The 23,688-nt window shown below is 54.4% G+C and overlaps 1 protein-coding gene across 1 annotated transcript in view; it reads left to right on the top strand.

The window, feature by feature from the left end:
* The window catches only part of GNG7 (G protein subunit gamma 7), a 152,378-nt gene extending 129,318 nt beyond the window's left edge, over window positions 1–23,060 (top strand). Inside the window, exons 4-5 of the mRNA XM_059918931.1 lie at window positions 19,027–19,145; window positions 22,441–23,060. Coding sequence (XP_059774914.1) covers window positions 19,065–19,145; window positions 22,441–22,566 — 207 coding nt within the window. The 5' untranslated portion in view covers window positions 19,027–19,064 and the 3' untranslated portion in view covers window positions 22,567–23,060. The remainder of the gene's footprint in view (window positions 1–19,026; window positions 19,146–22,440) is intronic.
* The last annotated feature ends 628 nt before the right edge of the window (window positions 23,061–23,688 follow it).

Genomic DNA, 23,688 nt, shown 5'->3' with positions numbered 1-23,688 from the left:
CTTCTCTGCCCCTCCCCACCTCACCCCGGGTGCTGTGTTTGAAGGCCAGGCTTCTAGCCAAGACGCGCAAGGGTCAGCACCTGAGTAGCGGGTTCCGTCCAGATGTCATTAGGACATGCTTTGTTTTAGCGCCAGGCAGCCTGAGCTTTGACCCCAAGGCCCTGTGTCCGCACCTGGTGGGCACCTGGGTCCCCTCAGGAGTTCTGACACGGAGGATGCACGGCCGGACCCGGAGGAGGTGCCCAGGAGCCACGCTGGTGGCCTCAGCCCACCCGGGCTTCTCAAGTGAACCCGATGGGACCAAAATAATGTATACATTTCACAGGAAAGAGGCTCCCAGTCTGGCACACTCCTAGGCCATTCATAAAGGGGTCTCCCCCTGACCCCCGACCCACCCAGCAGTGCTGCCATAGCCCAGCCATTGTCTGTGGGGGGCCCGTCCTGGGCACTGCGGGGTGTGGAGCTGCATCCCTGACCCCACCCACTCAATGCCGGGAGCCCCCCAGAGGGAAGACAGAGATGTCTCTAGACATCCCCAGTGTCCCCTGGGGGCAGGATCACCTCGGTGAGACCCCTTGTTCTAGAGTCTGGTGCCTCACACAGGCACATCTCTGAAACCGTTCAAGTAATCTCACCATTGGCCCTTTTTTTTTTTTTTTTTAAAAACATGAAAAATGTCCCTAACTACAGCTAGCCCTTAGGGAGAGCCTCTCTGGGTCTGTTTGGTTCCAGCACTTTCTAACCACATCAGAGGTGGCGTAACAGATGCTCAGTAACCACTGGTCATTCTGATGCTGGGGTGTTGAGGCTTCAGTCCCCTGGGTGTTGGCCGTCAACCCAGAGCCCAGAGCAAAGAGCTGGAGGCCATGACCCAGGCCCGAGGTCCGTCCGCAGCAGCACGTGTGCCCCGGGCAGGCCATCCCCACTCTGCAGGGTGGGCCATCCTGGGCACATGCCCGCGAGTGGCATCCACTGCGGACTTCAGGTGCGGCCAGTGCTGTGCCCCTGGCAGCCTGATCCTGGGGGCCTGTCCTGGGAGAGAGATCGGCCCTGGGTGTCAACAGAGTGAGTTCCTGGAAGGAGCCTCCTTGGTAGATGCCCTGCACCGCAGACACCAGTCCCTTCCATCCAGATGGCCCTTTGGTGCCCAGCTTCAGCCACGGACCCCAAAGATGCCCCTGTCCTAGTCCCGGCGCCTGTGAATGTGTCACTTCATATGGCAGAGGGGACTTTGCAGGCAGGATTAAGTTGAGGCCCCTGAGATGGGGATGACCCTGGATTCCCTGGGAGGGCCCAGCATCATCACAGGGTCCTTATAAGAGGGAGGCGGGAGGGTCAGAGGCAGAGAGACGGGAGATGCTGCGCTGCTGGCTGTGAGGATGCAGGAGGGGCCGCGAGCCAGGGATGCGGCGCCTCTAGAAGCTGGAGAAGGCGGGAACCGCTGCTCCCCTGGAGCCTCTGGAGGAACCAGCCCTGCCCACGTGTAGATTTTGACCCAGAGGACCTAGTCAGACTTCTGACCTCCAGAACCGGGAGATAATCAATGTGTATGTTTTTAAGCCACCAAATTTGTGGTAATTTGTGACAGCAGCCACAGGAAATGCAATGCCAAGGAATGTCCAGGGAGCTGTGTATACCCCAAGACGGGGTTCTGGTGCAGCCTTGTGCACGGACAGCAGACCAGGAGCTTCTCAGAGAGGGTGACACTTCATGGGGTTTTGCAGAATGTGTAGGAGTTTGTCCAGGCTCAGGTGGGAAGGCCTGGACCTGCCCTCCCCTCTCTCCCAGCCTCCTGCCCTTTGGCTCCAAGCTGCACCCTCACGGGGCCAGGGTGACGGCATTTCCTCAGTGCCGGGAAGCCGAGAATGGGGGTGACACCCTCCACAGGCACTCGGCGTGCTGGCCCAGCCCAGTGCCCGGCTTGCACACCCTCACATGACTGCAGTCATCCTCCGGGTGCACAGAGAGGGCCCTTTCTTCTGCTCCCGCATCAGCCACACCATCACCCTCTGTCACCGGGGCTCATTGTCCGACCACCTCCCAGCTCGGGCCAAGGGCGGCCGTTTGCCCTGCAGCTCTGTTTTTCTCTCGCTTGTGGGCACCTCATTCATTCCCCTTTTTCTAGCCTTTTCTAAATATAGCTGCCAAGGGACCCGATTTAGCCTGTGCATAAAAGGACCGGCTGACAGGGAGTCACAAGACGCTGGTCTTGGGGTGGGGGGGGGAGGGGCGGGGCAAGCCTCCTGCTGGGAAGCGTCTGCCTGGCAAAGACCCAGCTGGTCTTTTACGGGCCCCCACGTCCCACCAAAGGTCATGACGCCCAAGGTCACAGAAGCCATCACGTGGCCAGCCCTCCCCACGCCAGGCCAGGGTGGTGACCTCGACCCTGGAGAATCTCGGGCCCAGCAGGGAGGCCCAGATCCCGGAGCCCAGAGCCAGCCCTGGCTGGGGGCGGGCGGGGATGTCCGCTCGGCTCCTGGTTGTTGGGGGGTCAAAGAGGTTTTGTCTCCTCCCTCGTAGTAAAGTCCAAATGCCAGTGTGGCGCCCGTGGCCCTCCGCAGGTCCCCTCTGTCTCTGACCCTGCTTGGAGCCAGGGGCGAGGCCAGGAGGCCACCGCATCCCGGATGCTGGGGACACCGCGAGGCACCTGCCGCTCCCTCTGACTTTCTAATGGCGTGTGCACGTTTCTGTAGGGTCTAGAGCAGGTCTCTCCACCTCGGCACTGCTGACGTCAGAGCCGGGTCATTCTCTGGGGGGGCGGCGTCCCTGGCACAGTGGGGTGTGGAGCAGCCTCCCTGGTCCCACCCCCTCAATACCAGGAGCCAGCCCCCCAGTCATGACAACCAGAGATGCCCTAGACATCGCCCCTGATGGAGACCCCCTGTTCTAGGGGCTTCCATGCCATGACTGGTGCAAGGGTACCCCCTGGAGGCGTGCAGGTCCGAGGCCTCGTGCACACAGTAGGAGTGTAAGAAATGCACGGTAATCAACCTGCACGTGGGCACAGCCCTCGGTCAGCCAGATCCCCGGGCCCTGCAGGAGGGCAGTTTGTTCTTCAAAGAAGCCCAGAGACTGTTCTCCCAAACCTCATCCCTTTCTGTTTTGCTTTGGGATTGTTTTTCCTCTTTCAACACAGCAGCCCGCCTCCTCTTCTTCTGAACACCATGTACTGGGGGGCGGTTATCCCCGGGGTGGGGGAGAGCCTGCTTTCTCACCCGGGTCTCGTTTGTCCTCCTGTCGAATCTGGCTGGAGGTTTGTGTTTTGGGGCGGGGGGTTGTTTTGTTTCTTCCTGTTTAATGGCAGGTGGGGATGGGGGTCAGACTGCCGGGCCCTGGGAGGAAAGAATTCAGAAGCTCGGTGAGCTGTAAAGCTACCAGTTCCGGAAGTTTTAAAGCAAAATGAAGGCTGTTTCTGTTCTCTCTGAGGACAAGGAATTACTGCCTCCCGCCTGCCTCCCCTCCCTTCCCCTCCCCTCCCGAGAGCAGAGCTCTGTGGGCTGGGGACGAGGCCAGGGACGCAGGCTCCCGCTGCCAGCCGCCCCCCTCCCTCTGCAAGGCCACCTTCTTGGGGCTCTGACTCACCCAGCTCGCCGGCCACACAGGCCCCATCTGCCTGGATGAGGAGGCTGTGGAGGAGGGTTTCAGAACCGCCTGGAAGCAGCAGGCTTTCTCTGGGCTGAGAGTCACTGAGGCCAACTTCCTGTGCCGTCAGGGGATGAAATGCGTGTGGCACTCATGTCCCAGGGAGCAGGAACCACGGGGAGCAGGTTGGCCGCTAATGGAGAAGCTGCCAGAAACTCCTCTGGCTTTAATGCTTTACCTGCATCTCAGGGCTGTTAAAAAAGAGAATGAGTGTCCTGTCCACGCTTAGCGGAAGGAGTGGGTGCCAGCTGGAATTGTCCCCGGCCCCATGGCCAGCATCTAGCATGTAGAGTGCTGGGAAGAAGCCGGCCCAACGGTCAGGAGACCCCACTCGGGCCTCTCCTGGCCATCGTATCAGCTATCCGTGCTGCGTAACAAGCTGTCACAGACCCAGCAGCTTCCAGCTCTCAGTTCTGGAGGTCGGCAGTCGGGCCATGGTGTGGCTGCCCTCTCTGCTCAGGGTCTCACCAGGCTGCAGTCGAAATGCCTCATCTGGAGCTCATTCAGATTGTTCCAGAATTTGGTTCCTTGCAGCTATAGCAGCGGGGGTCCCCCCCCTACTTGCAGCCACCCCCATTTCTTGCCACCCGGCCACCTCCGACTTCAAAGCCAGCAACACAGGGTCTCCCTTGCAAGGAATCCCTTTCACACTCACTCCCCTGATTAGAGCAGGCCCACCAAGGGTATCCCCTCTCTGTCACCTGTGCCACACGACACGGCCCGGCCCAGAGCTAAATCCCTTCCTATCCTCGGGTCCTGCCCACACTCTAGGGGAGGGGATTGTACGAGGTCACTGGGGGTCATCGTAGAGGCGGGTACAGCCCCAAGGATCCCTTGCTAGATTGCTGGTGAAGGTCGGGTGTGACAAATGCCTTGTCATTGCAAGTGGGCCCCCCAGAGGAGGTAGGGCCTCCTGTGCATGGCCCAGGGGGTCACTCCAGGCCACAGGTGAGATCAAGCACGTTAGCCCTGACTCAGGATGGGCCCTGAAACCAACACCACACAACAAAAAGAAAACCCTCATTCCCGTTTCCTGTGATTCTCCTTATTGTCTTTAACAGTAAAATTCAGGGCAGAAGCATTGCTGTGAGGGGTTCTAACCCAGTACTTCTCAACTGAGGGGGCGGTCCTGCCGCCCCGGGGAGACGGGGCCATGTCTGGGGACACCTGTGGTGGTCACGACTGGGGGACTTCTGGAATGAAGTGGTTGGGGGCAGGAATGCTACTCAAACCCCTCAGTGCTCAGGACGGTACCAGTGTCAGCAGTGCCCAGGGGACAGACCCTGAACTAGTCTGTCCTCCTCAGGACATTAGGTGGCCTTTGAAGGACACTCTGTCTCTGAGAGCCAGGGGCTCCCAACCCACCTCATCCCAGGCCTATAGGCTCGTGCTGCTTCTGGAAGTTGCGGCTGCGGCTTCCAGGGGAGCAGTTCATCTCACACTGAGTCCCCAGGGCTGCAGGTCCACGTTCAGTGCACAGAATTGAGAGCCGGGCCGGGACTGTGCCTGGGTGTCCGCCTGCCGCAGGCAGACCCCACAGCCAGGGAGGGGTCCCCACAGCCAGGGAGGGGTCCCCAGTGCCCCCCCCCCCCCCCCGGCTGCATCGCCTCTTGGGCCACCAGAACCAGGAGTCGCTCCTCGAAGGCCCTGCTCACCTCGCCAGCCACATTTTTCACATTCTTTTCCCTTGACGCAGCCCAACCAGCCAACTTTCTCAGAAGCCTCTGTGGCATCCCATTCTTTCTCTTCTGGTAAGAAAGCAGCCTCGGCGGCTCGGCAGCTCGGGTGTCAGTGTATCGCGTGGGCTGGGAGTGGCACTCTTCCCAGCTATGAGAGCTATGCGTGGAATTCACGGGGATCGCTGGCATTTTTGTGTCTTGCTGTCACTGCTTCCTGTGCTGCTGGAAAACACCTCTGAGGGTGGAGATGGCATCACAGGCTGAGCAGGGGAGCACGTCTGCTCTCTCCGGCCTCTGAGTCTGCCTGCCAGAGACACGCCCGGCAGGTTGGGGCTCCCCTAGATGCCCGGGGTGTGTGCCTGATCCGCTTTCCCCTGAGCCCTGCTGCTCAGGGCTCGGAGCTCCAGGGTTCCGGCAGAGGCTGGGCCCCCCCAGGCCTGCTGTCTCCTTCTTGGCTTTGCCCATGAGGACACGAGGCTCAGCCCGCCCACCCCCAACGAGGTCTCGGGTACCTATCTGCCACGCATTCCCCCCCCGACGCCGCCCCGCAGCCGTGAGCGATCTGGACACACAGTCACGCCAAGTATCTTGGCAAGACACAGAGGCCAAAAGACATCTTAGAGGTCCTGCATCCGGGCCCGTCCTGCCGCCTTAGAGTGCGCCCGTTACTCCGTCTGACTCGCCCAGGCGGAAGGAAGCAGGCTCGGCCGCCAGGAAACGCCAAGCCCTGACGTTCACCAGGAACAAGGGGACAGAAACGTGATCTTGCGAAGGCCTGGCGGGGGGTCCTCTGCGGGGTGCAGAGGTGATGATGCGAAGGTCTCCCAGGCACACACGTGCAGCCCTGTCGTAAGCTGGCAGGACAGTCTGCTCAAGTCCTTGGGGAAAAGTGTCCAGGACTCCGAGAGCCCCAGAGTCACTTACAAACCACCAGACGGGAGGCGCAACGCTGGAAGTCTGCTGTTTCATCTCACTCGGGGTTTTCTCTGACCCTGGTGGCCACACAGGCCTTCCCCAGTGTTGCCGATGTCCCCAGCGTTCTGCCCCAGTCCTTCTCCAAAGCAAGAAGCCGTGTGAGGGTCCTGGCACCATCCCCCGTGTGTGGAGGCCCTCAGCCCTGGGACCACTGTATGCCTGAACCCTTTGCCAAATGCACTGGGCCGTGGAGGATGCAGAAGCCGTGCCCCTCACCCTCCGAAGCTTGCCTCTGGGTGCAGGGGGGACAGAGCTATGTGCTGGGACCCGCCCGACTGCCCCTAGATCTGGTCTCCCAGTGAGCCCTGGTTTGGGAATTAGATTCAAACCCTGGCCCAACCTCCACCCGCTGCGTGGTCTGGGGAAGGTTATTAACATACGAACGTCTTCAAGCCTCGGTCTCCTCATCTGTAAAAAATGGGCGCAGACGTCCCTTCATGATGCCCAACATCGTGGTCCTCCCCAGTAACAGACTATGAATGCACTCCGTCACCTGCAGAGTACACATGAAGCTTGGCACTCCAGTGCTCTTGTCCACAAGCCAGAGACACACAGCCTATATATTTCTTGGTCCAAGTCAAACAAACCACTGATTTTTCCCATCTTCCACTTTCCTCCTGATTAGGAAAATATATGGCTACCCTTCAACAACAGCAAGATGAGGGCTTTTCTTTATCTTCCTTTTCTTTTAAAAAATGTTTGCTTAAAAATGTTATTCCAGGGCTTCCCTGGTGGCACAGTGGTTGAGAATCTGCCTGCCAATGCAGGGGACACGGGTTCGAGCCCTGGTCTGGGAAGATCCCACATGCCGCGGAGCAACTGGGCCCGTGAGCCACAACTACTGAGCCTGCGCGTCTGGAGCCTGTGCTCTGCAACAAGAGAGGCCGTGATAGTGAGAGGCCCGCGCACCGCGATGAAGAGTGGCCCCCGCTTGCCGCAGCTAGAGAAAGCCCTCGCACAGAAACGAAGACCCAACACAGCCAAAAATAAATAAAAATAAATAAATAAATAATTTTTTAAAAATGTTATTCCATGCACACGATGAAATATTACTCGTGAAAAGGAGCGAAGCACTGACACTCACTACAACGTGGATGGACCTTGAGAACAGAATGCTCAGTGAAGGAAGCCAGACACAGAAGGACACAAGGTGTGTGCATCCATTGATGTGAAATGTCTTGTTTCTCTTTAAAATTTCACCTTGCGATGGTTTTAAGCAGAGAAGTCACACTGTGATAAAGGTGATTCAGGGGGCCAGGGTAAAAGATATTTCTGAGAAAGACATCCTGAGAGAAAGACATCAACCCAGTCCCCAAGGAACTGCCAGGTCTTGGGAGAGACAGGCAGACAGGTGTACCAATCACCTGGATGTAACGCAGGTCCCCACACAAGATGTGAACCCACACAGGGAGGCCCAGGATGGCACGTTGCATTACCTTGGGACCCGCACCCAGAGAATGGAGTCAGATGGTGGAAAAGGAGAACTCTGGTCCCTTCAGCCCCTTATGAGGGCACCGATGCCATTCACGAGGGCCCCACCCTCAAGACCTAGGCACCTCCCAAAGGCCCCACCTCTTGATACCGAATAGGGCTTCAACATGCATTTTGGGGGGGTGGGGGACAAAATATTCAGTCCATAGCAGGCAGGATAGGGGGTGGGGGAAGAATTCCTGGCAGAGGGAAGTGAGTGACAAGCTTTGACTTTGTACTTGGTTTGTGAGGCCACAGGGGCCCCGGGTGGTTTCTGAGTAGGGCAGGGACAGACTCAGGTGCATTTTCAGAAGTCACTCCAGCTGTTGGGAGGAGGGATGGAGGGGGTGGGCGGACGCCCCTGGCTGGGGATGGGGAGAGGGCACAGGAGTCTGCCTGGGGCTGCTGAGGGCTGGACCAAGGAGAAGTCTCCAGGGACAGCTGGCCTGGTCCCCATCGCTCTGGCCTTGGACCAGTTGCAGCAGATGGAGAAGTATACATGTTTTTTCAGATACCGACTTTATTTTTTTTTTTTCTGTGTGTAAAAATCACACAATTCAAATGAGTGACCTCCTGAAGTAGTACTGAGGACTCCAATCCCTGAAACCCAGTAACCAAACTAGCATAATTTAAAATAGCATCATACAATTTTCGAGGCAGAACCTTAGAGCATCTTCTGTTGGGTGGAGGTAAATATTGAATTGATGGCTCTTGTGATTCTTGTGTGTTTTCAGGGCTGTCCACTTCCTGTTTATTTTTCCATGGGGACTTCAGAATTATTTTATCAAGTTCTTTCCCGTCTTCAACATTTTGGTTTGGTTTTGTTTTTTGCATCTTCTTACATTTCCCACCTTCTATCTGGGGTCATTTTTCTCCAATATCTTTTTATTTTACCTTTAATAAGGCAGGTCTGCTGGAGACAGAGTCTTCCTGTTTGTCTGAAAATGTCTTTATTTTACCCTAATTCTTTTTTTTTTTTTTTAATTAATTATTTTTGGCTGTGTCAGGTCTTAGTTGTGGCACACGGGCTCTTTAGTTGTGGCGCTCGGGCTTAGTTGCCTCACGGCACGTGGGATCTTAGTTCCACAACCAGGGATCAAACCTGCGTCCCCTGCATTGGATTCTCAACCGCTGGGCCACAAGGGGAGTCTCATTTTTACTCTAATTCTTGAAGTTGATTTTCACCAGGTCTAGAATTTTCACTGGATCCATGAAATTGTTGGTCCTTTTTCCTCTGGCAGATTATGTTTGTTTGTTTTATAATGAAATGATTTTATTAAGGTATAATTCCTTTTCAGTAAAATGAACAGATCTTACATATGTAGTTTGATGAATTTTGACAAGTCTATACACCTGTGTACACTAACACCTCAGTTGAGATAGAGAACACCTCTAATGTCTGTCTTCTTTCACCCTTTGAGAGTCCCACATGTGGCTTCATCTGTCAGTAGGTTCTTCTTTCCCTTGTGCAGTAGTATTCCATGGTATGAATTACTGCAGTTTGTTTATCCATCCTCCTGTTGACAGGCATTTGGGTTACTTCCAATTTTTGCTGTTACAAATACAGATATATGAACATCTTGTACAAGTCCTTTTGTGGAAATATGTTTTTATGTATCTTGGGTAAATCCCTAGGAGTGGAATTGCTGGGTCATAGGTTAAGTATGTGTTTAGCCTTATAAGAGTCTGCTAACTCACTTTCCAGGGTGGTTGTACTATCCTATGCTCCCATCAGTAATGTGTGAAAATTCTGATGTTTCTACATCCTCCCCAATACATGGTATTGTCGGTCTTTTATATTTTTGCCAACTCTAAGGGCTGTGAAGCAGTCTCCCACGATGGTTTTCTTTTATACTTGCCCTGATGACTAATCATTGAGCACCTTTTCAGGTGCTCATTGGTCATTTCTCTGTCAATTTCTAAAATGTTTTTCCTGCCTGAGGTTCTAGGGCTTCTTGAATCTGTGGCTTAGAGTCCTTTTTTTTTTTTTTTTTAATCAGTTTTGGGAAATTATCCATCACTATCTCTTCCAAGATTGCTTCTGCCCCTTTCTCTCTCTCCTCCTTCCAGAGCTCCAATTACACGTGTGTCAGAACTTACTGAATCCTCTGTGTCTTATACCTTGTCTCATGTGGTCCATGCTTCATTCTGGATATTTCCTATCTTCTAGTTCACTAATTTTCTCTTTAGTTGCCTTTAATGATACTGCTTCTTCCATTGTGTTCGTTTCAGATATTGTCAGTTTCCACACATCCATTCAGTCTTTTTCTTTAGTTTCCAATTTGCTGCTAAAATTCCAACCTCACATATTTAACATAATTAATGTAGTTATTTTAAAGTCTGCAAATTCCAGTGTATCGAACCCCTGGGAGCCTGTTTGTATAATCTGTTATTTCTGCTGATTTTCGTTCATGTGCCTGTCTTCTTTTATGCCTGGTCATTTCTGATTGTGTGCTAGATATTGTGACTGCTGACTTGTTTGTAGAAATAATTCGAAGCCTAAGACGATGTTGTTTTCCACCAGAAAGGATCCATTTTTACTTCTGTCCAGCATCTAGGGCTGCTAGCAATCTAAGTTCACCTCAATCCAGTATCAGGGACTGAGGTTATTCAGAACTCAGCTACAGTCACTGTGAGGGCCTGTCTGCCTCCTGTGGACCCTTTTCTTAGAAGGCAGGACTCTTTTGTCCCAGCTCATACCAAGGGGGAGTTCCCCAATCTCTCTCCCCCTAGGAGGCCCTGGATCTCAACCTCTGAGCCCCTAGCCTTGTGAGGGCAATAGCCACTTGGCCTCTTAGCAAACCCTCCACCCCAGTAAAAAGCAGCCCCAAAGCCAGACTCCTGGGCTTCCATCCTCCCCAGATCCTGGATGGAAACCTTCACTATCTTAATAGCCCTCCAGTGCCTTCAGGCTTCTCTATTCCATGAAGCTTTGCTAGTTTCCCTCGTCAGGAGAGCGTCCACAGGAGCTGGCCCACCGTCATTGGAGTGAAATCTGCAGATAGGGGTTTTAATCCAAAGTCCAGGTGGCTGAGGAGGAGGCCATGAATGTATCAATAGATCAGCGTGATCTTAGAGCCACAGAACGACAGAAAGGGATCCATGCTCAGCTTTTATTTATTTTTTTAAATTTATTTATTTATTTATTTATTTTTGCCTGCGTTGGGTCTTTGTTGCTGCGCATGGGCTTTCTCTAGTTGCGGTGAGCGGGGGCTACTCTTCGTTGTGGTGTGTGGGCTTCTCATTGCAGTGGCTTCTCTTGTTGAAGAGCACGGTCTCTAGGCATGCCGGCTTCCGTAGTTGTGACTTGCGGGCTCGGTAGTTGTGGCTCACGGGCTCTAGAGCGCAAGCTCAGTAGTTGTGGCACACGGGCTTAGTTGCTCCTCGGCACGTGGGATCTTCCCGGACCAGGGCTCGAACCTGTGTCCCCTGCACTGGCAGGCGGATTCTTAACCACTGCGCCACCAGGGAAGTCCCTCCACTCCTAGTTTTAATACAATCCACTTCAGACTCTGCCCCGCTTTCCCCCAGGCCAGGTGGGCTTTGTGATGCCCCGCCCAGCCCCTGGGCAGATGAGTGGTGTGGCCACCACGGTGCCAGCAAAGTCCCAGGGCAGGGAGATTTCGCAGTAGCTTCCAGCAAACCGGCCAGTGCCCGCTCACTATGCAGAGGAGCTCCAGGCACCTCGTCTCTCGTCCCTCCTCCCCTGCAGCTGTGTTTATATGTGGCAGTTGCCACAGGTTCCTGAAGGAGGGCCCTCCCCGTGGCTGCCAGCCTCTGGGGCCCCCATCCCCTAACATAGGAACTTGGGGACCTGGAGCTTGGCCAGGCCCTGTGCCGAGAGGGAGTGTCACTCTGAGCATTGAGCAGAGCTCACTGGAGCTCAGAGGGGGGAGGTAACTGTCCCAAAACCACACAGCTTTGGGAGCTGGGGCAGAATGCAGGTCCACCACTTTCCACAGGGCCTCTGCCTCCCCCTCTCTCCCCCCAGGGCTGTGCTCTTTCCTCCTTCAAATGTGTTCTTGGTTGAGTTTGAGGGAAACTCTGAAACTCTGGCCCCGTGTGACTTCTCCCAGCCACAGAGGTTGTTGGATACTAAGAAATTCTTTTTTTTTTTTTTTTTTTCTGGCCAGGCCAAGCAGCTTGTGGGATCTTAGTTCCCTGACCAGGGATTGAACCCACCCCCTCAGTAGTAAGAGCGCAGAGTTCTAACCACTGGACCTCCAGGGAATTCTCAGATGCTAAGAAATTTAAACCCTCTTTGAAACAAACTTCTGTTCCATTCAGTACCATCTCACTTCAAACTGGACCATTTCAATTCCAAAAAACTCTTTGCATTTTGCCTAAATGAACCTCTTTTAGCTGCAGGGTTTCTTCTGATAAGAGAGTTCAACAAAAGCCTTAGATTCTGCCCCCTGGGGACACTGGGCGATGTCTGGGGACATCTGTGGCTGTCACAACTGGGGGAGCTCCTGACATTGAGTGGGTGGGGGCCAGGGATGCTGCTCAAACCCCTACAGTGCTCAGGACGGCGCCCCAGAGAACGATCCAGACACAGATGTCAATGGGGGTGGTCACGGTGGCGTGGGGGCAGGTCTGCAGGCAGGTGTCCTGGCTGGGTGAGGGATGCAGGAGAAAGGGACTTGGATCTCAGTCAGGGATAGCGGCCAGGACAGGCGACGTTTAGACCAGACCTTCCTGGAGGGGTGAGTGGTGACAAACGTCCCGTCTGCACACATATGAGTCGTGGGAGGGCTGGTAGAACCTGAGCCCGGTGAGCATCGGGCCAGCAGCAGTGTCCCAGTTTGATATTGTCCCACAGTCACATCAGATGTCACCATCGGGGGAATCGGGGAAAAGGGTGCATGGCACCCTGTACAATTTTTGCAACTGCCTGTCAGTCTGTGATTATTTCAAAATACAAAACAGCGCAGTGACTTTGGAAACTGTTTGAAAATGTTTAGCCTGTAAAGTTAAACATACACCTGTCCTAGGAGCCAGAAATCCCATGCCCAGGCATTTCCCCGGGAGAAACAGAAACTTAGGTTCCCACAAAAACCTGGACATGAATGTTCACCACGGCTTTACTCACAATTGGTACTGGCTACAGGACTGTATGCGTTTCTAAGTTCTCATCGACTGCATGCCCCAAAGCACGGATTTTACTGGATGCAAGTTGTACCTTAATGGAAACCATTTCATTAAAGGAAATCATAAAAACAATGACTAACCAGACTGTCAATTTGAGGTTCCCCTTCTGCCTTTATCCACATATGTTTTAATACAGTGGTAAATAGCCACACATCCTCACTTTATCCATCTCCCTGTTTTTTCATGAAACACCTCCTCTGGGCTGCCCATCTTTGGGTACCATTTATAACAGTTTCTCCACTAGGAAAACACCCCTCTGAATTAGCCATTCCCCCGTTGCAGGACACATGGTTTCATTCAATTTTGCACTATTATAAATAACACCGTTGTAAACACCTTTCTATATGTAGCTTTTTATTTCTCTTGATTTTTGTTCCCTCGGGATAAATGCCCCAGCAAGGGATTTGAGAGGACAGCCTCGTAGCTCCTGATGTCCAGTTTACGAGGCTGAGATTGGCCGACAATACCAGAGAGTCGGGGACGAGCATATCCCTACCTGCGTCAGGTGTCACTCTTCCTGCAGCCTTCCTGGTGTCCTGGGTAAATGAAGTGCTGGCAGCCCATGATCCCGCCAGCCTACTTTCCTCGATTGCTGATGAGGCCACGCTTTGTTCACTTTGTGTTTTACCGGTTAAATTACTTTTCACATGAATTCCTCGAGTGAGTCCTTTCCAGATAAAAAATACCCAGCTAAGGTATTATTAACATGACAAAGAGGTTGCTTTCCAGTGTATCGTTGCCATGATTTTTCCTAGGTCTCTGGTCTTGGGTTTTAGTTTTATCGGTTTGCCGTGAAGAAGTTCTGAATAGTTGTATACAATCATAGCTGTTAATCTTCTCCACTCGTTCTGTTGCTTCAGTTGCTAGGAGGTAAATTCTCTGAAACAGAAAATCAGCATTCTGTACATTTTCACTAATCTGTGTGTATTTTCTTTTTCATCCGATGACTTGTTTTGTTTTTTTACTTTTTGGCCACGCCGCACGGCATGTGGGATCTTAGTTCCCCAACCAGGGATTGAACCTGTGCCCCCTGCAGTGGAAGCGCAGAGTCTCAACCGCTGGACCGCCAGGGAAGTCCCCATTCTATGACTTTCTATATGGAATCTCTTTGGTTGGGAAAATGAGGCCTAATATAACCCAGAGGTTTCCCCCGTCCAACCCCGGGGGAGGTGGCCCTGCCCCTGGGCCACACGGGGCCATGTCTGGGGACGTCTGTGGCTGTCACGACTGGGGGCCTCCTGGCATCGAGTGGGTGGGTCCAGGGAGGCTGCTCCGCACCCCGCAGCGCCCGGGACGGGCCCCCACCGAGAGTGACCTGGTCCCAGTGTCAGCAGGGCCTTGGGGGAGGGACCCTGTTCTAACTCGGTGTCCCCCATCCTGCCATCCCCCAGCTCGCCATCGAGAAACACCACCCTCCCCCAGTTGTGTTTAATCCTCACGTGCATTTGAGCCTGGCCTCTGGGCTCAGGTCTGTAACAGTCCGGTGACGACCCTCCCTCTGTAATCAGCGCAGCCTCACAAGGCATCCTGGCGTGCTCGGGGCCTTCACGGTCCTTTTGCCTTGCAGCCACGCGCCCGCGATGCTTCTGTGGGATCCAGCCTGACCCTGGTGACTTCCTAGCCCTTTACTGGGAGGCCAGCCAGGGCCTGCTGTCGTCTGTTAAGTTTCTATTTTTAGGCAAACCTCACCCCAAGTCATGCCCCCAGCCTCGCCAGGCTAGAACCGGCCTCTCCCCAGGCGGAATCTGACCGCTACCTGCAGCTCCAACCGCCTCACCCCTCCCTCCTGCTTCCCAAGGCCCTGCCCGGCTTCCAGGGCCTTCCAAGGCGCCAGGGGCCAGGCAGGCCCGGCCAGGTCGGGTGCCTGGGGCCATCACGTGTCTCTGGCAGGGAGGCAGCTGGTGAGGAATGTTCCCGGGCTGACTCACGGCCACTGCCTGTCCTGCGGGAGTTGACCTAACCCCGGGGGCACGCGGTGAGGCAGTGACTGGCCGTGACACCGCCAGGACCAGGACTTCGGTCTGCTGTCTGGGCTGCCGTGATGCAACCATGTCTGGTCTCAGCTGCTCGTGCACACGCACACGTGCACACACACAGATACACACTGACACACAGGCATGCACACGCATGCAGGCTCACACATGCACGTGCATGTAAACAAATGCACACGCACACGTGCACACACACAGATAGATACACACTGACACACATGCATGCACACGCATGCAGGCTCACACATGCACGTGCATACACACAGATACACACTGACACACATGCATGCACACGCATGCAGGCTCACACATGCACGTGCATGTAAACAAATGCACACGCACACGTGCACACACACAGATACACACTGACACACATGCATGCACACGCATGCAGGCTCACACATGCACGTGCATGTAAACAAATGCACACACACGCGTGCATGCAGACACACAAGCACACACACATCCCCAATGCAGCCCCCTCCGGCCGTCCCGGGGGGTCCAGGTTATAACCCAGCCTGGAGGGAGCCTCTCAGGGCATCGTGCCCGGAACAGAAAGCCAGCAGCGCTGACGGGCTTAGAGCTGACGAGGGAGGCCACGGTTTGGGGTGCCCACGGGGTGGCCGGGCCTCCTAGGGTCCTGGTGGACACTCTGAGTGTGGGTGCTGAGCAGGACTCCCCGGCCTTCCAAGGAAAACATGCTGTGAAGCCACCCCATTTGTTCTCTGTCAGCGTCTATATTTAGCGCTGAGTAATTTAGGTATTTTTAAGTCGAACCAAGGGCGGTTTTCCCTGAATTGGATGTTTTGTGGCCGCTTTGAAGCTCTCTGCTGAATCAGAGCCCTCTGGAAGCCCACACGTGGGTCCTGTACGCCCAGAGCAGACACACTCGGGCCTTTTCTGACCCAGAAAGGGGCCTGGGTGTCTGGCGGGAAGGCAGGCAGCCAGCAGTGTGGAAGGGATTTTTTTTTTTTAATGGAACTTGGATGGAGATCACTGTAGATTCACACGCAGTTGTACCAGATCACAGAGAGAAAGTCCCTACATCACCTACCGAACACAGATTCCTGCAGTTTTACTTGTGTGTGTATATTAGGATCTTTGCAAGTTTATCCCCTGTGCAGACACGTGAACCGCACACACACACACAGTCTAGATCTCCAGCACTTCACACAGCACGAGGACCCCGTGTCCGCCTGTCTACCCAGACCCCTCCCCAGGCCGCCGCCCCCCTGCAACCACGAACCTCTCCTCCATCTCCACGACCTTGTGGTCTCGGGGATGTTCTGTACATGGAACCGCACAGCATGTGGCTCTGGGGACTGGCCTTTTCAGTCCGCGCGATTCCCTGGAGGGCCATCCGAGACATGCACGTCCACGGTCCGTTTCTGTTTATTGCCAAAAGGGAAATTTTTTGAGAACCTGAACTCTGCCTTTACTTTTCTGCAGCTGCCCCTCTGGGAAACAGACAGAGGTACAGTGTATGATGACAGAAGCACACGTTGCTACTGAAAGACCTGGGTAAACGCCAGCCCAGTCAGGCAGCTCCCCAGGACTCCTGAACCTGGGCTCTGCACCCCACCATCCCAAACGAACACTGCGTGGACCCACTGGGAGCGTCCTCAACCCAGGCCACGCGCACACTGGGGCCAGGTCGTTCTCTGATCCCATCTCAATGCCAGGAGCCCCTCTCCCTGTCGTGACGACCACAGACGTCCGCAGGTGTCGCCCAGTGTCCCCTGAGGACGGGATCTCCCCAGGTGAAACCCCTGGGTTAGGGATTCCATGGATCCCCCCCCCCCCCAGGACAATGTGACCTCTGAGGTCCTGGGATGCTGCACACATTTAAATCCACACCTGAGCGGGAGGGAGAGGAGGTGATACAGATGCTGGGGGCCCCCCTGGTTTACACTGGCTGACCATCGGGGATTTATCCTGGTGTCCAGTGTGAGCAAGGATCAGACTCGATTTCTCAGCCTTGGCGTTATCGTCATTTGGGGCCGGGCCATCCTCTGTGGGGGGCCGCCCTGGGCACTGGGGTTGGGGGGGGGGGTGTTGAGCAACATCCCAGGTTCTGAAAACCACGAATGTCCCCAGACATCACCCAGTGTCCCCTGGGGGCAGGATGGCCCCAGTTGAGAACCACTATCCCAGGGCTCACTAAATGTAGATTGGATGGGAAAAGTAGAATTTTCACCACCTTAAGGGACAGAAAAATTTTGCATGACTGAATTATAAAAAATAAATTTACATCACTCGTACGTGGCTGGTGGGAGTGTAAAATTGTGTAGCCACTCTGGAAAACAGGCCGGTGTTCTCTTAAAAAATTAAACAAGCAGTCGCACTCCTCAGCATTTATCCCTGAGAAATAAAGGCTTATATTCACTCAGAAGCCTGCACACGGACGCCTGTGGCAGCTCTGTTGCTGACACAGCCAGAACCGGGAGCCGGCCCAGGTGTTCTCGGACAGGCAAAGGGTTAAGGGGCACCTCCACACTGTGGACCTTTACTGCAAAGGAATGAACTGTTGATAAGCACAGCCGCAGGGGTGGATCTCCGGATAATTAGGTCGAGTGGGAAAAAACAGCCAATCCCGAAAGGCTCCTTACCGAGTGGTTCCATTTAAACAGCATTCTCCGGACTTCCCTGGTGGTCCAGTGGCTAAGACTCTGCGCTCCCAATGCAGGGGGGCCCAGGTTCGATCCCTGGTCGGGGAACTAGATCCCACATGCCTCAACTAAGACCTGGCGCAGCCAAATGAATAAATATTGAAAAAATAAATAAATAAATAACATTCTCATAATTCATTGAATATGGATGTGATGTAAGTCAGGTTAAGATGGTTTTATCATTTTTTTTTCTACATTGCGTGCTTTGACTTTTTATTTGAACAACAGTGAAACTTTGACTTTTTAACTGAAGTTGAATGGCATTTGTCTTAATCCTGCCCAGTTATAGACCAAATCATACCTAGAAGATGTCTGTGTTAATTTTACTTATACAAGCCATTTCCTGTTTAAGTGGCCTTACTCTGTCTATTGCATTGTTCTTGCCAAGTCTAAGCTCTGTCGTGTTGGAATTCTTCTAACACTGAATTTGTGGGGTAGAAATGTATGATGTGCTACACATTTTATTCATAATAAACTAAGTTATAGCCTATTGCAACCTAAAATAAATAAATAAATAAACAGCATTCTCAAGGCCATGGTACTAAAGTATAAAAGGTGAACATAGCCACGGCCTGGCCACCTGGCTGTGGCCCCTGAAGGGAGGCATGAGGACCCTGGGGTGGAAGTGCCCCCCATCTCCCCTGTGTCAATGTCAGCATCCTGGTTATGACGTCACTACAGCTTTGCAAGATGCCGTCGCTGGGGGAAACCAGGCAGCGGGTACACGGGCTGTCTCTACTGTTTTCTACAAATGCATGTGAATCTATGGGCATCGCAACATTTTAAATTTAATTAAATTTTAATTTGCTGGACAACTGACCAAATGAAGGAAGGAAACAGGCCCAGGCCCTGCAGAGAAGGGGTGGGGTACCCAGGACCCACGGGTGCAGGCTTCCCACGTGATCTGCCTTGGTCCAGAGCCAGGGGTCTCGCCCCTGGGCGACTCTGCCCCCAGAGGACACTGGGTCATGTCTGGGGACATCTGTGGTTGTCACACTGGGGATGCTCCTGGCATCAAGTGGGTGGAGGCCAGGGAGGCTGCTCGACACCCCACAGGGCCCAGGACGGCCCCCAAGAGAGAATGATCGGCCCCAGTGCCAACAGTATGGGGGGAGGGGTCCCAATGCAGGAGCGGGAATCAGAGAAAACTCCCCTCATTCCGAGCCAACCAGGAGCCGATGCAATGGTTTTATGAGCTCTCCTGGGACCCTCAGTGGTCATGTCCAGTGAGCACTTACCCCCGACCGGCCGCAGGAGGGGACTGTAGGAGAAGATGTGCTTGGCCGGGCCTCTCACCGTGACCCAGGGACACAGGCGTCGTGGCTGCAGGGTGGCGGGGCTGCCGGGCCCCATGAGGCTTCCGGAAGTGGGGCATTCCTCCTCGACGTCCTCCACCTGAAGTCCTGGGGCGTCACGGGCCAGCTTACGTCTGTCTGCTTCTCCCCACAGCTCTCTGGACGACAGGGGCCCAGAGCTGATGGCAGACAATGTCAGCCACTAACAACATAGCCCAGGCTCGGAAGCTGGTGGAACAGCTCCGCATCGAAGCCGGGATCGAGCGCATCAAGGTGAGCAGGGGAGAGACCCCCGGGCACGCCCTCAGCAAACGGTGGGCACGGAGGCTAGCAGGACGGCAGGGCTTTGCACTCGGCTCTGCCTCTAACTGTGTGACCTTGGGCCACTCAGCCTCTCTGAGCCTCAGTTTCCTCAGCAGAAAGACACAGCTGATGTAAACCTACATCATGGGTTGTTGTGACGATTGATGTGCCAGCATGCTTTATAAACAGAGTGGGACCAGAGGCAGGCCTCGAGTACTGCTGTGAGCCTGCCCCAGCCCTTGGGGTCCGTCCCCGGACGGCCCCAGAGAAGGCCAAATCAGGCCCCTCCAAAAGGGTCAGCGTGAGACAGTCACTTTCTCTTCTATCCCCTCATCCTCAGAGCTCTGTCCAGCTCCCCTGTTGTGACAGATGCAAAGAGAAGTCAGAGGCCTGGCCCCAGGGAAGAGAGGACACAGGGCCTTTCACTGTTTACTTTCGCCACTTCTGCGTTGATTACATTTTTTGAAATAAGCATGTTTGATTTTTAGCTAAAAAAAGAAAAAGGACAAGCAGTTCCTCCTCGCAAACGCTTAACCCATCGGGGGCCAGGAACATGCAAAGCAAAATAAGATAGTGCATAATTGGGCAGTCAGCTCTGCGGGCCTTTTTTTTTTTTTTTTTAATTTGCATAAAGTTAACCGTTTTTAAAGTGCGCAATTCAGTGGCGTTTGGTGAACTCAAAATGTGCAACCATCATGACTAATTCCAGCACATTCTATCACCCCCAAAAAGAAGCCCGTCCCCATTAGCAATCACCCCACATCCCCTCCCCAGCCCCTGACAACCAGGAACCGACTGTCTGTCTGTGGATCTGCCTGTTCTGGACGTTTCCCATCAATGGAATCTCACACTGTGTGTCCTTCTGTGTCTGGCTTCTCTCACTGAGCATCACATCCTCAAGGTCTGTCCACGTTGTAGTGAGTGTCCGGGCTTCACTCCTTTGTTTGGTTGACTGATGCGCCCGTGTGTGGAGGGACCGTATTTGTTTATATAGCTGAATCTTAAGTCCACGAGTGGACATCAGGATGACATCCAGGGCTTTCAAAGGATATAGACCAACGGGCTAGTCATGGCCTCCTACACGAGAAAGCTGTCTGACACTTTTTGAAATCATCCTCTCACCAAACCCATGTCCACTTTGCAAAGGACGGTGAGCCACCTCTGAGAAGCTGATTCCTGCCGCAGACCCCAGCTTGTGGGTGGCTGGGTGAGGACCAGGGAGTCTCCATCCAGGGAAGACACGGGTCATTTATGCTTCCACATTAGCCGTGCTCCAGCTACCCACTGGATTAGTCAGGGATATATGACTATATATTAGAGACAGAGAGGGAGCACGAGAGGTACTTTTAGGCATTGGCTCACGCAGTCATGGGGCTGGCAGGTCTCAGGTTGACAGGGCTGAACCACAGGCTGGAGACCCAGGGAAGAGCTGATGCAACTTGAGTCCGAAGGCTGTCGGGAGGCAGAATTCCTTCCTCTTCGAGGGACCTCAGTCTTTTCTCTGAAGGCCTTCAGCTGATTAGATGCGGCCCACCCACATTATGGAGCGTCACCTGTTTTCCTCAAAGTCCATCGATTTAAATGTTAATCTCACCTTAAAAAGACCTTCGTAGAGACATCTAGGCCGGCCTTTGGCCACACAGCCAGGTACCTGGCCTAGCTAAGCGGACACATGGAATCAGCCGTTACTCCACGCATCTGTTCAGGCCTTGCTTCCCTCAGCACGGTCATCCCCCGGTCACTGCTGGTCGCGGGTTAGGAACGGATGGCCCGGCAGTGCGGACACGCGACCCCATGTGGCCATGGGGCCAACCCCTGTGGTCGCCTTGCACCTCCAGCCCATCCAGGTAGGAGGGAGGCTGCCGCACCCCCCGGGTGGTGTCGTGGGGGGTGCCTCCCACGAGGCGTCTGAATGTTCCAGAACTCTGAGCATTCAAAGCATTCCTTGGGGCTGAAGGCAGAGCAGCCCCGGTTGAAGTGGTTTCCTCTCAGCGCCGAGCCAGCCCCGGCCCTGGCGGAGGCCGCTGACTCACCCGCCCGTTTGATGTCGGGAGGGCTCCTCCGCGGGCGGCCTTTGAACGTGGGGAGGAGCAGAGTCGGGCGTGACCGGTCTCCCTCCCGTCCCGCCTGAGGTTTTGCGGCCCCAAGACGGCGACCGGGAGCGCAGGGCCGGCCTGAGTGAGAGGCCGGCGAGGCGAGCGGAGGGCGTGCAGCATCCAGGGGCCCCGGGGGGCTTGTCTTCCAGGCGGAGCAGTGGAATCCGAGCCCGGGGCCCTGACGCCCGGGGCGGCAGCTCTGGGGCGCAGAAGACCCTCCGCAGACTTTCCCTGCCCGCCGCTCTTCCTGGTGGAAAGGGGACTGCCGAGGGGTCAAGGCCGCAGAGATGCGCCCGGGACTCGAGGGGCCCCCCGGGTCCCACAGCGCAGCCGCGGTGCTGCCAGCAGGGTGGGCCCCCCCGGGACACTAGGCACCACTTTACCCACGTCAGCTTCCCCCAGGGCTGCAGTGGGCCCTCCCTGCATCTCCTCACTCCTCTTTTGGAGACCCTGACGCAGGGGGTCCTAAGTGTCAGCCCCCTCACCATGGTCACCGAGACCCCGACGGCTCAGACGGCACAAGAATCAAATGCCGAAGGCCTTGTCCCGCCTCTCGGGCGATGCACCTGCAGGGCTCTCCCCGTCAGGTCCTTTCTTAGAGTGATTCCTCCCCTGACCCTTCCCTTCAAACTCCACACAGCCCCCTCTGGAGAAGGTTCAGTTCTTCTGCTTCTTATTTAATCTTAAATTTCTGGTAAAATACATATACGTAACATAAAATTTACCATTAGTGATACTTAGTACATTGACATTGTTGTGCAACCTAATGCACCACTACCTAATTCCAGAATATTCCATCACCCCAAAAGGAGGCCCATCCCCATGAGCAGTCACTCCCCAGCCCCTGACAACTGCCCTCTGTGTCTGTGGATCTGCCTGTTCTGGACGTTTCCCATCAATGGAATCACACACTGGGTGTCGTTCTGTGTCTGGCTTCTCTCACTGAGCATCGTGTTCTCAGGGTCCATCCACGTGGTAGCGAGTGTCAGGGCTTTCCTCCTTTTTGTGGCTGCGTGATGTTCCCGTGTGTGGAGGGACACGGTGTGTGTCTTCAGGTGATGGGCGCTGGGGTTATCTCCACCTTTCGGCTGCTGTGAGTCGTGCTGCTGTGGACACGGTGCTTCGGCCCCTTCTTATCTTTCCTCTCTTGTCCTTGTGCCCACACACAGGTCTCCAAAGCCTCCTCCGAACTCATGAGCTACTGTGAGCAGCACGCCCGGAACGACCCCCTGCTGGTGGGAGTCCCCGCCTCGGAGAACCCCTTTAAGGACAAGAAGCCTTGTATTATCCTATAGCTCTATCTTCCCTCTTGCTAGGCTCCTCCCCGACCCCCCCTCCCCCAGCCAGGGCATTATTCAGTACACAGTCAAGCAAAACTCTTAATTCCAAAAGAAATGCAAAAAGTTGCCATCACCCAGGTGGGGTAAAATGTATCCTCTGGGTTCAGATGGATTTTCAGACCCAACATCACAGCCCTGTCAGGGGCCGGGCTCCACCACCACTTCTGATGGGGAATAGCTGAAATGCCCAAGCGATGTGGTAACGATTTTTGAAAACTGCGTTGCCATTTGAGTCATGGTCTAGAGCCGAGCTGGGTGGGGAGACGGGAAGGAGGTGGGTGAATTAGCCGCTGGCGTGGGTGACCCGGCCGGGTGGCAAGTCTCACACAGTTGGCCATTTGTGAGGACTTCAGCCAGGTTGATGATGTGATGCTTTTGGCCAGGGTGTGTTAAGTGGAGAAAAATTGGGTGGAGTTGGGAGGAGGGACATAATGAACTTTTTTCAGAAATTTTTCTCCTTTTCATTTAAAGCCTTGTAATTCCATACCGCTAAAATCGGGTGTCATTGGCTGAACCTGTAGCTAAGCTGGGTTGTGTGACAATGCACACGTGGATTTTAGGGGCTGGGAGGGGGGCTTTGCCTGTGAAACGCACCCCTGTCACCTAGGGTCACCCAGCTGTGTGGCTTTTGTGTGGCATGTGTCATCCGACAGCCATGCTGAGGCCCCCTCCCTTTCCTGGGGACCCCGCCCATCCCAGAAACGGATTTTCAGCCCATGGCTCTGGTCACTGCAACGGCCAGCTGTGTTTTCTTTAGTTTTAAGCACGAGACATCAGCGTGGGCAGTTAGAGGCTGTGGTCATATTTGGCTCTTCCGTGTTTTGTTCTGTTTTTTTCCACTTTCTGCATCTCCATGGTCATTTTTCAGGCAGAAATGCAGCCTGGGGGGGCCAGCCCGGGGCCCCCTGGTGCTTCGGGGTATAGAAAGGTGCGAGGGAATTCCCCGGTGGTCCAGTAGTTACGACTCCACGCTTCCACTGCAGGGGGCACGGTTTCGATCCCGGGGAACTAAGACTAAGATCCCGCAAGCCGGGCGGGCGGCCGGCCAAAAAAAAAAAAAAAAAAGATAGGTGTGAA

Source organism: Balaenoptera ricei, chromosome 3 (assembly GCF_028023285.1).
Source record: "Balaenoptera ricei isolate mBalRic1 chromosome 3, mBalRic1.hap2, whole genome shotgun sequence".
NCBI classification, from domain to species: Eukaryota; Metazoa; Chordata; class Mammalia; order Artiodactyla; family Balaenopteridae; genus Balaenoptera; species Balaenoptera ricei.
This window is presented reverse-complemented; position numbering and strand designations above follow the sequence as displayed.